The sequence below is a fragment of the Mustela erminea genome, chromosome 7 (assembly GCF_009829155.1).
Source record: "Mustela erminea isolate mMusErm1 chromosome 7, mMusErm1.Pri, whole genome shotgun sequence".
Classification (NCBI taxonomy): Eukaryota; Metazoa; Chordata; class Mammalia; order Carnivora; family Mustelidae; genus Mustela; species Mustela erminea.
Genome location: NC_045620.1, coordinates 75,576,743 through 75,592,242, shown reverse-complemented (window position 1 = coordinate 75,592,242; position 15,500 = coordinate 75,576,743). Strand labels below are relative to the sequence as shown.

The window sequence follows — 15,500 nt, the reverse complement described above, 5'->3', positions numbered from 1 at the left end:
TTCTGTGGGTTTTTAAAAATCTTTATACCATGGAGCTACCTGCCTGGGTACTTTATCTCCCAAGTACCAGTTATTGGGTTTTTGCTAGCTCTGGCTACATGAGTTAACACAGATTTGAGTGGTCTTACCCTAACTCTATTTTTTCCTCAAAACCCAGTTATTTTTAGTGCACATTTTTACTTTTTATTTTAGAATATATACATTGCTTTATGTAAAAATACCTGTATAATAATTGCTATTAATGTGATTATCAATTTGTTCCCTGTATGATTTTTAATTAGGTGCTCTTCGTTTTATGAGGCGGATAATTGGCCTTAAAGATGAATTTTATAATCGTTACATCACGAAGGGAAATCTTTTTGAGCCAGTTATAAATGCTCTTCTGGATAATGGAACTCGGTACAATCTGTTGAATTCAGCTGTTATTGAGTTATTTGAATTTATAAGAGTGGTAAGTTTATGCTGAAGGATTCTTAGTAAAATAAAATAATTACATGTTTAGCAATGTTAATATTTTAAATTGTGAAATTTAGCATGGTGTTTTAGCCCATGTTTACTCTATATTATTCTCAGTTCCATTTTTATTGGCCACATGTTTCAGGATTATATTTGGCATATGTAGACATTTTAGTCAAGTATGCCATTCATGAGATCTGGATTATCTTTGTACGGGTAGTGATAAATAGAAAGGTTGAAAGTAATTACTTTGGCAAACTGCTAGATGATGTATAAAAGGTAGGCTATTATCGTGTAAATTTGAGTTGCAGAGACCAGGAAGTGAGGCAGACCACTCCAACTGCCTTATCTTATAGATGAGGGGCTTCAGACAACCAGAGTAATCAAGTGATTTATTTAGGAGCATCCATTTGGTTAGGAGCATAGTCAGAGCTTGAAGACAGGTCACAGCTCAGTTTTGGGCAACAGAAGGTCTGTCATAAAAAGATCTGGAGAGAACTCTACATGAACAATAAGGTTAAGATAGGTAACTGTAGGACCAATACAATAAATTTACCCTCTCCCACACACTGAAATCATTCCATCAGGGAAAATGGCCACATGGTTAGAATTTGAAAAAAAGAAAGTCAAAGCTAGAAATTCATTCTCTAGCTTTGGCTCCTGCAGATTTCTGCTCATGACATGCTGTTCTCATATAAACATTATTTGGCTGGCAGGATTACTTTTCTAATAGTCACTTGGCCAAGAGTATGGTTTTCAAAAGGATGAAGAGAATAGAAGTATTGTCTTTAGCTTTAGTAAAGAGGGAACATAGTTAACTAGCTTACCAAGTATCTGAACCCTGTTTCACAATGTACTGTTGTAATGAACCAGAGATTGGCGCATATATATATATATCCCCTTAAAATTTTTGGTGAGGGGGCGTAGATGACTCAGTTGGTTAAGCGTCTGCCTTCAGCTCAGTCATGATTCTGGGTCCTGGGATCGAGTCCCCCATTAAGTTCCCTGCCCAGCGGCAAGCCTGCCCCTCCCTCTCCCTCTGCCTGTTGCTCTGCCTATTTGTGCTCTCTCTGTTGAATAAACAAAATCTTTAAAAAAGTTAAAAAAATTTTAGTGAGAAACTGATAAAATGACTTGTAGGGTTCACAACCCCACCCGTTTCTGTGATTGAATTTGTTTTTCAGAAAATAATTTTAAGTGGTTGATAAATGTACATTGAATCCCAAAACTTAACTCATCTTTTATTTTTTTAAAGACTTATTTATTTGAGAGAGAGAGTGCAAGTGGGGGTGAGGGCAGAGCAAGAGGATCGCAAACAGACTCCCTGCTGAGCGTAGAGCCCCACATGGGGCTCAGTCTCAGGACCCCAAGATCGTGACCTGAGCCAAAACCAAGAATCAAGTGCTTAACCGACTGAGCCACCCAGGTACTCCAAAACTTAACTCATCTTTTTTGTTCAGTATATAACACAGAACCATTTTACCTGGGTTTCTAATATCTCTTCTTTGCATATTATTTGAGATTTCCAGAGAAAATAGTTTGAAAACTTAAAAGTCCTTAAAAAACAGATTATGGGGTGCCTGGGTGGCTCAGTGGGTTAAGCCTCTATTTTGGCTCAGGTCATGATCTCAGGGTCTTGGGATGAAGCCCCTCATTGGACTCTCTGCTCAGCAGGAAGCCTGCTTCCCCCTGCCCTCTTTCTGCCTACTTGTGATCTCTCTGTCAAATAAATAAAATCTTTAAAAACAAACAAACAATGTATCTTTTAAAGAAGTGACATGTATATTTCTTGTTAATCTTAAATTCCTGAATCACAATTTCAGTTATTATTAATAATGAGTGTACTTTGCATGCAGGCATTTGCAATGATTATTTAGAATGGTTCATTTAGAATTTAAAAGAATTTAGGAGTTGTTACTGTCAGTTTGTTTCACAAAAACTATACCACTGGAAAACTGCAGAAACAGGTAGAATTCAAGTTAATAGTTTATCAAATCTGTATATGTAATATAGTTATAGGAGTCGGTGTTTATTATTTAGGTAAGGCTTATCCCATTTTGATGCCAGTAAAGGAGGAGTCTTTAAGTTAACACCTAAAATTTGTTAAAAGTGGAATTTCACTATCTGCCTTCTAACTAGCTGTGTGCTCTTCATCAGATCATCCAACCTCTCAGATCCTCAATTTTCCTTTTCTGTAAAATGGGGGTAATAAAACCTATTTCATACAATTGTTAGGATCAAGTGAAACTATATGTTAAAGTACTTTTTAAATTGTAAAATACTATGTAAACGCAAAGAATAAACAGAAGACATAAACTAACTCTAGTTACTTTCAAATGTTTTGTAGCCCCCCAAAAGAGCTCCTTTTTTATTCCTAGTTTTCTCTGGAGGCCTGGCTCATGTGTAAAGAAACTAGGACATTTATTTTTGTAATGTGATTTTGAAAAACCTTTTTTGATCAGCTTTGGAACTATAAAAAAGTTCTTTTAAGTTTTTCTCCTAAGTGTCATTGAATTATATTTGAATTGTAAATTTTGTCCTCATACAGGAAGATATCAAGTCTCTTACTGCACATATAGTTGAAAACTTTTATAAAGCACTTGAATCAATAGAATATGTTCAGACATTCAAAGGATTGAAGACTAAATATGAGCAAGAAAAAGACAGACAAAATCAGAAACTGAACAGGTATTGTTTAAATATATTGTATTTATAGGCTATAAAATTATATCCAAAATCTTCTGTTCGGATCTCACGTATGAACTTTACCCAGGAGCATTCTTTCCATCATTAGATAGTACAGGGTTGTATAGAAGGTAGGATATTCTCCCTACCCAAATCTTTTATGTGAACATATTATAACTCAAGATAATTTTTATTTTAATTTACAATATTTTGGTGTGTTCTGGGGTTACATCTTGTATCACAGTCAAGGTGATTATGATGTAAATTATACGTAGTTAAAATTACTTTTGCTCCTTTTGGTTATACATATATATTCTCAAATTTAATCTGGTCACAAACTTTAAATCATTACTCAGTATTTGTGATGTTTCTTACAGTGTACCATCTATATTGCGTAGTAACAGATTTCGCAGAGATGCAAAAGCCTTGGAAGAGGATGAAGAAATGTGGTTTAATGAAGATGAAGAGGAGGAAGGAAAAGCAGTTGTGGCACCAGTAGAAAAATCTAAACCAGAAGATGATTTTCCAGATACTTACGAAAAATTTATGGAGACAAAAAAAGGTATTAAAATTTTGAATTTTGGAATAATGTAGCATTTATTAGGTACAGAAATTATCAGTTGCTTGTGAAGGTTTGGTCATAGTATATAAAGCATGAAAGACAGGAATTTTATAGTGAATTGGGACCTTTTAAAATTTCCACATCTTTTTCCAAATCTGGGAGTTATTTTCATGTTTAAACTGTTTTTTTTTTTTTTTTTTTTTTTTTTTTTTTTTTTTTTAAAGATTTTATTTATTTATTTGACTGAGAGAAATTACAAGTACACTGAGAGGCAGGCAGAGAGAGAGAGAGAGAGAGAAGGAAGCAGGCTCCCTGCTGAGCAGAGAGCCCGATGCGGGACTCGATCCCAGGACCCTGAGATCATGACCTGAGCCGAAGGCAGCGGCTTAACCCACTGAGCCACCCAGGCGCCCCTAAACTGTTTTTCTTGAAACTTGCCCTTTTGCAGTGCTCTTCATTTGCTGTTTAGAATCACATTGTCTACTTATACATAGCCTTCAATGAACAATCTTGGATTTATTTCTGTACTGAGATCTCCAATAATAATAGAGACCATATATTGGGGCGTCTGGGTGGCTCAGTTGGTTGAATGACTGCCTTCACCTCGGGTGAAGTCTGAGATCCTGGAGTCCGGGATAGAGTCCTGCATTGGTTTCCCTGGTCGGCAGGGAGTCTGCTTCTCCCACTGACCTCTTTCCTCTCCTCTTTCTCTCTCTCAAATAAATAAATAAAATCTTTAAAAAATAATAATAATAATAATAGAGACCATATAGATACATAGAAACTTTCCAGAGCATTCTGCCTTTTATAATTTTGAGGAAACTAAGCTCAAAGAAGTAATTTTACCCTTTGAAATTTTAAAATCATTATCAAAATTTCATTAAGGATAAACTGTAAAGAGAAGTAACATTTCCCATCTTTCAGATATGTTTACCTTGTTTATGAAACTGAGATCTTACCTTTCAAAAGAATCATTTTAATTCTATGGCCTGAAAAATTACTAGAGTATTGTCCTGTATATATCATATAAATGTTTACTAAAAGTTTACATTTTGAAAGTCAAAAGCACTTGTGATTTTGAATGAGATTTTCTAAAAACATTTCTCCTTAGTGTTTCACTGATTGATTACATTTTTCCTGCAACTGCTGTTCCCAGCCTCACTCATTATGTACTTGTTAGTACCCAAAGTTCTATTTACTTCAGCCTCACAGAGCAAATAGCCCATCAAAATGTCCTAGGTTTTTCTAGCCTAAATCTTCTACCTGTACTCATGATAGGCATTGCCCTGAGAACAGTGAAAAGGGGAGGTGAGGCCATACTTGAAGTACTGCATCCACTTGAGAATCACATACAAAAAAGTAGCAACCAGATATGAAAGGATACTGGATACCCAACTCATAAGAGAAACAGATAGAGGATCCTAGAATATTCAGGAAATAGGAGACTGATAGACGTGATCATATCATTGTCGTTGGGCACTTGAAATACTGATTTATGACAGATTATCAAGTCCGTCAAGGACTATAATACAGAAGTATAGGATCAGTGCAATGAAGCTGCAGAGGGACAGTAAAAAGAAGAGTCAGAAGTAGTGACTCCTTGACTCATCCTACATACAACAGTGTGGGATTCTAGTGTAGGATAGCTGATTCTGGTCATTGATTCTTGAGGTCCTTTCTAATCCTGGGTTTCTAAGATTCAGGCTAATTCAAGACTTAGCACTGTACATACCATGCTCTACTCTTAGCTCTTAGGAAGCAAAGGCAATGTTTTATAAGTTTTTAAGTTATTGTTATTTTCAGTTGCTTTGCTTATTAGGAATATTTACTGGAAAAGATGAAAAATTTTACTTTCTTTTTAGCAAAAGAAAGTGAAGACAAGGAAAACCTTCCCAAAAGGACATCATCGAGTGGCTTCAAATTTACTTTCTCCCATTCTGCCAGTGCTGCTAATGGAACAAACAGTAAATCTGTAGTGGCTCAGACACCACCAGCAAGCTCTAATGGATCCTCTTCCAAAACTACAAACTTGGCCACATCAGTAACAGCCACAAAGGTATGTGAAATTATTCTATACACAAACTTTGCTTTTCCCATCTTTAAAATTATCTCGTGTTTACTAAAGAAAATTTGGATTAAAAAAGTAATTTCAAAGAAGAAAAAAAGAGAAGAAAAGTTGTACACACTATCATTAGAGAACATGACTGCTCATACCATTTGATTCATTCTTCAGGTATATGGGTTTATCTGACACGTAATTGAGGTCTTTCTATAAACAGTTTTGTATACTACTTTCATTTATTTCTTAAAAAAAATTTTCTGTGTTACTAAAACACTGTTGATGACTACAAAATTTCATTTTATTTAGCTGTATGATAATATTTGTAAGAAATCTACCCAGTTATCTTTTGGAGCACTGGAGTTGATTCTGATGTTTCATTGATAGGACTGTTGGTGGTGTTGCATTTTAAGTTATTTTCTTGAATCGATGAGTAGAAGAATATTTTCATACATATTTGAAATACCCTCAGGAAGTTTCTACCAGTTTATGTTACCATAACCATTGTGAGTGTGCTTGACTCACTGCAGCTTTGCCAGTGTTACTATAGTTATTTTTAATCCTTGTCCATTAGGTAGTGGAGAACGTATACCTCTCATTCCCAGTTGTGTGTCCTTTGTTAGCTGATGTTGACTATTAGCCTTTTGAATTTGCTCTTCTGCAAGTTGTCTTTTCATGGTCTTGCCTTTTTAAAATTGGGTTATGTTTTTCTTAATATGAGTGAATCTTTAGTTATAAGGATATTAGCCTTTTTGTCATTTGCATAGCAAATGTATTTTCCATTCATTACTTTTTTATATAAACAAGTTTAAATTTTTTTTTTTTAAGATTTTATTTATCTGTTTGGGAGAGAGAGCACAAGCAGGTGGGGGGAGGGGCAGAGGAAGAGGGAGAGGCTCCCCGATGAGCAGGGAGCCCAGCACAGGGATCAGTCCCAGGACCCTGAGATCATGACCTAAGCTGAAGGCAGACGATGCTTAACCGACTGAGCCACCCAGGCACCTTTAAACAAGTTTAAATTTTATATAAAATTTTCTTCTTTCACTTATACTGTTATTCTGTGTAACCATCCTTTTCCCCAAAAAGAAGTGGCTTAAAATAAAAAAGCATAAATCTGAGACAACTGTTAACGTAAGGGTAGAAGCGGCAGTGCCATAGGAGTAAAAAACCTAATGTGAAGGGATGCTTCTCAGTTTGAACACAAAATACAATTTGAGTTTCTTCTTTCACAAAAATGTAGTCTTTATTCACTGTCGTATTGAGGTAAGCTCTTTCTAACTAGAAATTTTAAAATTTTCACTTCTTGATTAAAAAATCTGGTGTAATATTTGTGTCACTATATTAACAATATCTGCTGTGAAGTTAAATTGTTCAGGTTCGTATCTTGGCTCTGCCTCTTTCTAGGCTATTTGACCTTGAGTAAGTTATTACATCTCTCAAGACCTTATTTTTTATTTTAAACAGGGGTAAAATAGCATCTACTTTATAGGCTTGTACATATTAAATTATTTAATAAACGTAAAGAGCTTAGAACACTGTTTGCACTTTATCAGTATATATACTAGGTTTTCTTTCTCAAATCAAAGCAATACATGCACTTACTTTCAAAAATCAACATAATATTAAAATGTTGAGAAAAGTCAGTCCTCTATTCTTCTCCAGAGATAGCTTAGAACTCTTCTTCTTGTACCTGTTTCTTCTATTTCTTAAATGTAATGTTAATACTAGATATTGTTTCATCAAGTTTAGACCTAATTCATTAAATTCTTTTTACAATAGCTGGGAATTGAACATGTAAACACTCCTTAACCAGTCCTTACTGTTTTTTCCCCTGTGTCACAATTTTTGGCTTAAATAACATTTGATAATTTTATACCTATAATGACAACATAAATATTCTTTATACACGACTTTTTTCCTGGTCTTTTTTCTATACTGCATGTTTCTGGATAACTTTTCTTTTTCTAGAGTAAAAATTGGCACCATTTTATCATTTGTTTTAGTAGTTAGGTGCCTGTTGTTAATTCTTTCAGTACCTTTCAGGTTAGTTTCTGTGTTCTCTTTGATATCTCCAGTCTGGTTCCGACCTAGATCCTTTGCTCTGTCGACTTGCTGCATAGCTCTTGTACTGTTTCTGGGTCTTATGTCTTTGTACTCTTTCTTGATTTACCGTCCCATTTCAATGGAGCACATCCTTTAATAATTGTTTTCTGAGAAAAGAATCCCAGGAGAGGTTAAATTTGAGCCCCTGCATCTATGAAAATGTGTTGATTCCGTCCTGCTTGATGGCCAGTTTTAACTGAATGTAGAACCAAATAGGAAATCATTTTCTTTTAAAACTTAGAAGTTATTGCTGCCAAGAAATCCAAAGACATTCTTATTTCTGATCCTTTGTGTGTGAGTTTTTATTATCTTCTTGGAAGTAGCTAAACAATCATGTCCTTCAGTTTGGAAACATACTATTTCACAGTAACTTACTGTTTCGAGATTGGGCCCTCTGTATTGATTTTAAATTTTCATAATTTTTCTCTCCTATTACTCTTTTTTTTCCCTCTTTTTGTTCTGTTTTCTGGGTTATTTCTTAGGATTCTTAATGCATTATGCTTCCAGATAATTTTTTACTTACGACTTAGCAATATCAAGTACAAGCACTAACACATTTTTTACCCTTTTTGATACTAACAGCAGATTACTGAATACATTTGTACCACATTTTGGAGGGGTCAAGAAGAAAACAGTGATTGCTCTTGGAAAATAAATAGCTTGTCACTCTAGATTATGATAAAAGTTTGAAATTCACTATCTGTTGATTGCCATAGTTGAATTGATTGGTTCTTAAAATTAAATAGATCAGGTGTGCACTTGTCTATTTTCCTTGTTAAGGCATTTTAAAGCTCTAATATGCTATTAAAATGCATTCTTTGAAAACTTGGTAGTTTTCAAGGCTGGTGAGACATTAGCTACTAATGAAATTATAAGGATTTTTTTTTAACTTACAGAGCTGTAAAATATGTACATTTTCCTTGAACAAGAATACTTAACAAAAAAAAAAAAAAGAAAAATACTTACAAAGTCATAATCAGAAACCATTAGTGGGTGCTAAAACAAACACTTCTTTTGCCACAGATTAATAGAAGAGAACTCTGGATCTTGCTTTTTCACTTAACAAACTAACCTGGGTGAGCTTTCTGTATTAGAACATAAAGAACTTCCCTCATAGAATTCCACAGTGTGATATACTTTAATTTATAAGTAACCCTCTTGATGCATTTTAAAGTTGTTTCCAGCTTTTTGCAGTTAAAACAATTGTAACTTTCTACACAAAATATTTCATATACATGCATATTTCTATATAGAAGATGTATTTACAGTTTTGATTAGTTACTAAATTTACTTAGTAAAATGGAAATATGTGGGTAGTTCCTTAACACAGTATATATGGCCAGTACCAAAAGCTAGCTAAATACTTAAGGACATATTAGAAGTGTTCCCTCCAAAGATGGGATACCAATGTGATTGCTGTTATTTAACGATTGTTCTGGGGTTGTAGCCAGTGCAGTTAGGTGAGATCAAGAAATCAAAGCTATAGGGGTGCCTGGGTGGCTCGGTTGGTTGAGCTACTGCCTTCAGCTCAGGTCATGATCCTAGGGTCCTAGGATCGAGCCCAGCATCGGGCTCCCTGCTCAGTGGGGGGCCTGCTTCTCCCTGTTCCTCTGCTGCTCTGCCTGCTTGTGCTCTCTCACTCTGTCAAATAAACAAATAAAAATCTTTAAAAAAAAAAAAAAAAGAAAGAAAGAAACTAAAGCTATCAAAATAAGATAAAAACCATCACTTTTGCTGATGATTTTTAAAAATTTTATTAATCATATTTATGGAAGATCTGTCCTTTATTTTTGAGTAGAGGATAATTGTTGAATTCTCTCTCCTCGGATTTTTTAATATGATTAATTATATTAATAGTTTCCTAATTTAAAATTTTTTAGTTCATTGGTTTGGTTCAGAAAAAATGTCATTGTGTCCTCATAGGTATTTATTAATCATTCTCATTTGTTTTCATCCCTTCCTTCATATTGGAAACTTTTCTTAAAGGGTAATTGGATTAAGTGGTCTAATTGCAATCTGATATTTGTTTTAAAACAAGTATGTTTATGTTTGTATATTAAGTCTGGAATCTGTCAGATTCTTTACAGGGTGCATCTCTGGGCCACAGGCTTTTTAACCTCTAATACTTAACATTTTATATTTTTATTTTCAATAAAAATGATTGTTTTAATGTATAGGAGTTTGTTTATGGGATATATATATATAAATGAGAGATAAAATTGATATTAAATTTGTGTGGCTAAGTGTTTCGGATAGAATATTTACTAATCTTAAGGAAAAAGTCTTTTTTTTTTTTTTTTGAAAAAGTCATTTTAAATGTTACCCAGTGGAAGCTAAAATGTTTGTACATTATGATATATAATCTGTAATCTTAAGCATGATTAAAACTTCCCTTGGTAATTTTTCATCTTTGTGAATATCAGACTGGTGCCTTTTTGAAGGTAATTACATCTTCTGTCTCCTCCCGTCTAACTTGTTTGGCTTAGAAACCGAATGAACAAGAATAATATTAGTAATAGCAGATAATAGCAATTATTGAACACTAACTACATACCAAGCACTGTGTTTTTTATGTTTTATTTTCATTTTATTTTCAGAATAGTTCACTGAGGACTAAATACTATTTTTTTTAAAGATTTTATTTATTTATTTGACAGAGATCACAAGTAGGCAGAGAGGCAAGCAGAGGGAGAGGGAGAAGCAGACTCCCTGATGAGCAGAGAGCCGGATGCGGGACCCTGGGATCATGACCTGAGCCGAAGGCAGAGGCTTTAACCCACTGAGCCACCCGCGCCCCTAAATACTATTAGAGTAATTTTACAGATAAGGAAAATGAAGCATAGAGATACTAAATCGTCAGGCAGATTACAATACAATCAATACTTTTTTACCAGTTTAGCCATACTGCCTTTTGCTTATCAAACCTAAGACTTGTGTGTTACTAAGCTGAGAAAGCAGGATTCTCACATAAGTTTATATGGTATAAATAAGTTTGATTTTTCATTCCCAGGGTTTCTGATAACAGTTTCAAGCTGCTTTGTGGATATTACAGTGATTCAGTTATATATTGGCAAAGTGTTACTGCCAAATGTCTGGGTTTTTTATATATGAAGCTGCTTAGCTTTGAAATATGAGTTTAGTTTTGTTTATCCCCTTGCGGTCTGAAGGGTTTGCACTAAATCCATTGTTCACAGTAATGCTCTTAACCTGTGGGACCTATGTATAAACTTCATGGGGTGGATTCAAAATGATTGCAAACCTGAGGACATTTAATTTCCTGGGTAGTGTCCAGAACTTTAATAGGATTTTTAAAGGGTTCCATGACTCATAGAAGGCCAAACACCTGAATTACTTCATCCTTACTTTCCTTTTGGTTAGAGGTAGCTCTAAATTTTTTAGTTGTTGGTTTTAGGGACAATTTCATTTGTTTATTATTATCAAAAGCATAATGAAAACAATGGTATGTACTTAGTAATGAAATACTACACATGTGAAGTATAGAGACAAAAGGAGGCTTCCTACCATCAACTGACTACACTCTTTAGTTTAAACATGGAGAAATGAACCAGTTCATTCCCATGACCCTTCCAGCTCATGATTTGTGAGTCTTGCTGTTTGGAGATACATTTTTCCATAGTGAAATTTTGCTAAATTGAATTATGAGGTATCGTTAAAAATCGAGGAGCTAAATAGAAAAGTTGAGGGTAACTTAGAGTGCCACCAGTGGTACCAAGTGTTCATAATTTTCAAGCAGTTCCTTTATCAAATTCAAATATATCTGAGATATACATTAGATAGTTTTGAAAATTTATTTGTCTTTAAAAGTGATTATATTAATACGTTTTTTTTTTTCCTTAAGTTACATATGTTAAAAAATTCTTTTTATTCTTTAATAGGGAAGTTTGGTTGGTTTAGTGGATTACCCAGATGATGAAGAAGAAGATGAAGAAGAAGAAACATCTCCCAGGAAAAGACCTCGTCTTGGTTCATAAAGTATTTAATGGGGACCCTCAATGTATGGTCTTACTAAAATGCTGCAACTGTTCAATGAGCTGAAAATCTGAATCAGAAAGCTTTCTCACTTGAACTTACAAATATACAAGGAGTAGCTAAAGATACTCAGTATATCAGCTAGGAGAGTTTAGTTCTGTAAAAAACCAGGCTTCCCAGGAACTTGATTGCTTGCTAGTAATTAAGGAGTTTGCCTTTTAGGCTGTCAAAAAAAAAAAACAAAAAACAAAAAAAAAAAGGTTAGTAACCAGAACCTGGGAGATAGCTTGTTCCTGAGGAAACTCTCAGGTTTGGGGATGGCTTGGGGAGGGAACAAGGTTGATAAAATAATATTAAATGCAGGGTTGCTCCAGGGGGGTATCTGATCTAGAAATGATTACAAAACTTTAGTTACAAACCCAATAACATTACTTGTATAATGGTGCTGGCCATGTTGTTCTTTTAATCAGTTGCCTCTTTTTAAAAAAAAATTTTTATGAAAACCAAATTCAACTATCATAAAAATGAAGTTATGCTGTTGGGACCATTTTTTGAAGATTTAACAAATTCAGCCTTATAGGTATTTGAAGGGAAGTATACTCTGTGTTACAGTACATGTTGAGTTTTCTACACCAGGAATTTTCAGTGTGTATTTTGAGGAAAACAAACAAGCTGGATTCAAAATGGACAGTCTTGTTAATATAACTTTACAGCACTTTTAGAGATAACTGATGCCAAGAATCAGTACAGTAGTATTTCAAAATGATCTTCTCTAGAAACTTGGGAGTGGATTAACAGAACGTTTCCAAATGTCTCCTAGTAGTACATACAATCTTTTGTGCAAGATACTTTGACGTCACTTTCTGCTTCGCTCATAAAGTTGTCTCTCTCCAGAGCTGCAGGCAAGGTTTAAAGTATAATTTATAAACTCACATACAAAAATCAGTGCTGAATTAAGTGGCATTTAATATCTAGAGGCCATTTTGATCCGAGAAGTTACTTCAGTGTCAAAGTCAGTATGCAGCACATGAAGTTTTTCCATAAACAAACAAGGGTGTAATATGAAAGCTGCTTTTTTTAAAGAATAAAAGCACATTCCATGTACGTAAATGAATTTAAGATAAGTTGAGGTGAACAGTTAAGAGGTTTTATTTTTAGAACAGCAAGTTAACTGTAAATATTTTAATGTTAGTTTGCTCATCTGTGATCTGAGATCAAGCTGAAGTAAGAAAAACATCCCCCAAACTAAATTTCATACATTGGGGAAAAAAAACAACCTAAAAACAGGAATTCCAGCTACAATCTTCAGATCACCCTTGTAATGTGTTATGGGTCCATTTTTCCTGGCATAGCTTAAACTGAAGCAGTTTCCCCTGTTTTGGAGATTTTGTAGTTTATTTTAATTTTGGCTATTGTTTGGAAAAGATGGGCTGTCTGTGTAGATATGAAGTATAGTTTTTCCATAAAACAGATGTTTATTTTGTATTAAAAATACCACTGTACTTGTTTTACACCATTTGTATACATGTGGTGATATTAATGCTGAACTGTAAAATTCGGGAATTAAAATGTGACCCTGTAATTCTATGATTGTTGCTTTTGTTTGGTTTGTTGTAAATATAAGTTAACTCCATTTTGAGATTTGTCCATTTTATAGTATCTTTTAAAAGCCAATAAGTTATCCATAGATATTTATTATAAACCACTAAGTCCTACACCAATCCGAATGAAATAATTCTAAACAAACAAAGATTGACTGCACTTTAAGAATTACTGATTTTACTTACAGAAGGTGTGCCTTGGGCAAATGAAGTCCCAGCACCAAAACATCACAGTGTGGGGCTAGTCTCAACTCTTTGATTAAAAGTACACATAATGAAAAAGACCTTCCACTTTATAAGGCAAGTGATTCAGGATAATTTAAACTGAGATCAGTACAGTTACCATCTGAATACGGTTTTTTTCAAGCAAATTCTGTGAAGCCCCTTTTACTTTTAGCTCTTAATAAATTTCCTCTTGTCATCTAAGAAGCCCAGGCCTAAAGCATTTCCCTATTTACTCTTTTGACTCTTCCTGGTTACGTAATTTTAAAGTTCCAGTAGGAATTATTATCTTTATATCTTATGAAGAGTTTCTTTAATTTTCCTTTCTGAAGAATTACGAGTCAAACCTTTAGATCATCATCATCTTAGGAACCTTATCACAGAAATGTGAATCTTTTGTTGACTTAGAGGATAGCAGTTTTCATGGTACATATGCTCACGCACAATGATATGAAAACAGGGCTTACAATATCCCTTGAAAGAATAACTATTCAATTTCCACATGTTAGCTGCCGTCTTAATGACTACCCTCAGGCAGATCAGGATTTTTATATATCTATCTTCACTCAGTGAACCAAGCCAGAGCCCACATTTGTATGCCTGAGGTTCTCTTAAAATTATATCTGTAAACATGTATCCACTATAAAAACTATTTTTAATAAAAAGTTACATGAAACAGATTTCTGTGTTTTAATCACTAGTTTTTCTTGTCCATCTAAAGTGATGAAATGTGACAAATGTAAAGTAATGCTGGTTTTTCTCTGCAGGTTGAAGACGGGCTAAACAAATTTTGGTATCCCTTTCTAAAAGTTTGTAACTGTAGATTTAAAGAGATAAGACACAATTAATTAAACCTCAGGAGCAACCCATAACTAGAAAAGAGGGTGCTTGCTGGAAGACAATACAGGAAGTTTTCTGAAAGAAGGGTATCTCCCCCTATTCTGGTTCTCTGTAAACAGCCAACCACAGAAAACCATCTAGGACCCCTTCACATAAAAAAGCCCTATACCCATGGCTGCATTTCCCTCAGTATTCAATGGTTCCCATTATCTTTTTTTAATGGTAGCTTTTCTATAAAGAGCGAGTATTTTTAACATCCTTCACATCCATTTTCCAAGTGCTGTTTGCTCCTGCCCAGGATAACTGGTCTTTTGATTGGATTTCCTTACACTTGGTATACCCACAACGATTCTAACTCACCCACTCTCCAACCACACCTACACTTTTTTTAAGTGAACATTATGATGTAACTTTTCTGCTTTAAAACTTTTCAGTGACTTCCTCCTGCCATAATAAAATTTAAAATCCTCACATTCCCTACAAGGCCCTGCAAATCAGTCCCCCACCTATCTCCAACTTCATAGGCCAGCCTTCTGCCTTCATTCTGTGCATATTCATCATACTGCCTGCTCCTCCTAGCTGCTTCCTCCTTTCCTGCAACAGGACCTGAGTTGTTCCTTCCCATTTCTCCCTGTAACTAGCCTTCCCATCAGCTAAAGCATGGCTTTCTCAAGGAGGCTTGGCCAGCCCTGCTTATAATACTGCACTTTTCCCTTTGTACACTTGGCTCTGCAGGCCAGTTCTAGCCCAGTGAAGACAGGGTCTCTGGTGATCTATTTGATGACTGTATCTCCCACACCTGCACAGTGCTTAGCCCAAACAAAAACCAAGCTGGAATGAATAAATGCACTATCAGTTCTCTATACCCTCAGCCCAAGTAGCTGCCTTCTTCCCCACCACCCTTTACCGCAAAAGTTTAAGTATTAAGAACGAGCTTATATTTGCATTTACAAACACAAGTATTTGAAACTAACAGGCTCAG

General features: G+C 34.7%; 1 protein-coding gene across 3 annotated transcripts in view; it reads left to right on the top strand.

The window, feature by feature from the left end:
* The window catches only part of PPP4R3B (protein phosphatase 4 regulatory subunit 3B), a 67,831-nt gene extending 54,389 nt beyond the window's left edge, over positions 1–13,442 (top strand). Inside the window, exons 12-16 of one of the 3 annotated variants that reach the window (XM_032352166.1) lie at positions 282–451; positions 3,005–3,144; positions 3,540–3,703; positions 5,566–5,759; positions 11,762–13,442. In XM_032352166.1, the coding sequence (XP_032208057.1) occupies positions 282–451; positions 3,005–3,144; positions 3,540–3,703; positions 5,566–5,759; positions 11,762–11,857 (764 nt within the window). In that variant the 3' untranslated portion in view covers positions 11,858–13,442. Of the gene's footprint in view, positions 1–281; positions 452–3,004; positions 3,145–3,518; positions 3,704–5,563; positions 5,760–11,761 lie in introns of those variants that run through there. The other 2 variants (XM_032352165.1, XM_032352167.1) reach the window with 2 other exon arrangements.
* Positions 13,443–15,500: the final 2,058 nt, after the last annotated feature.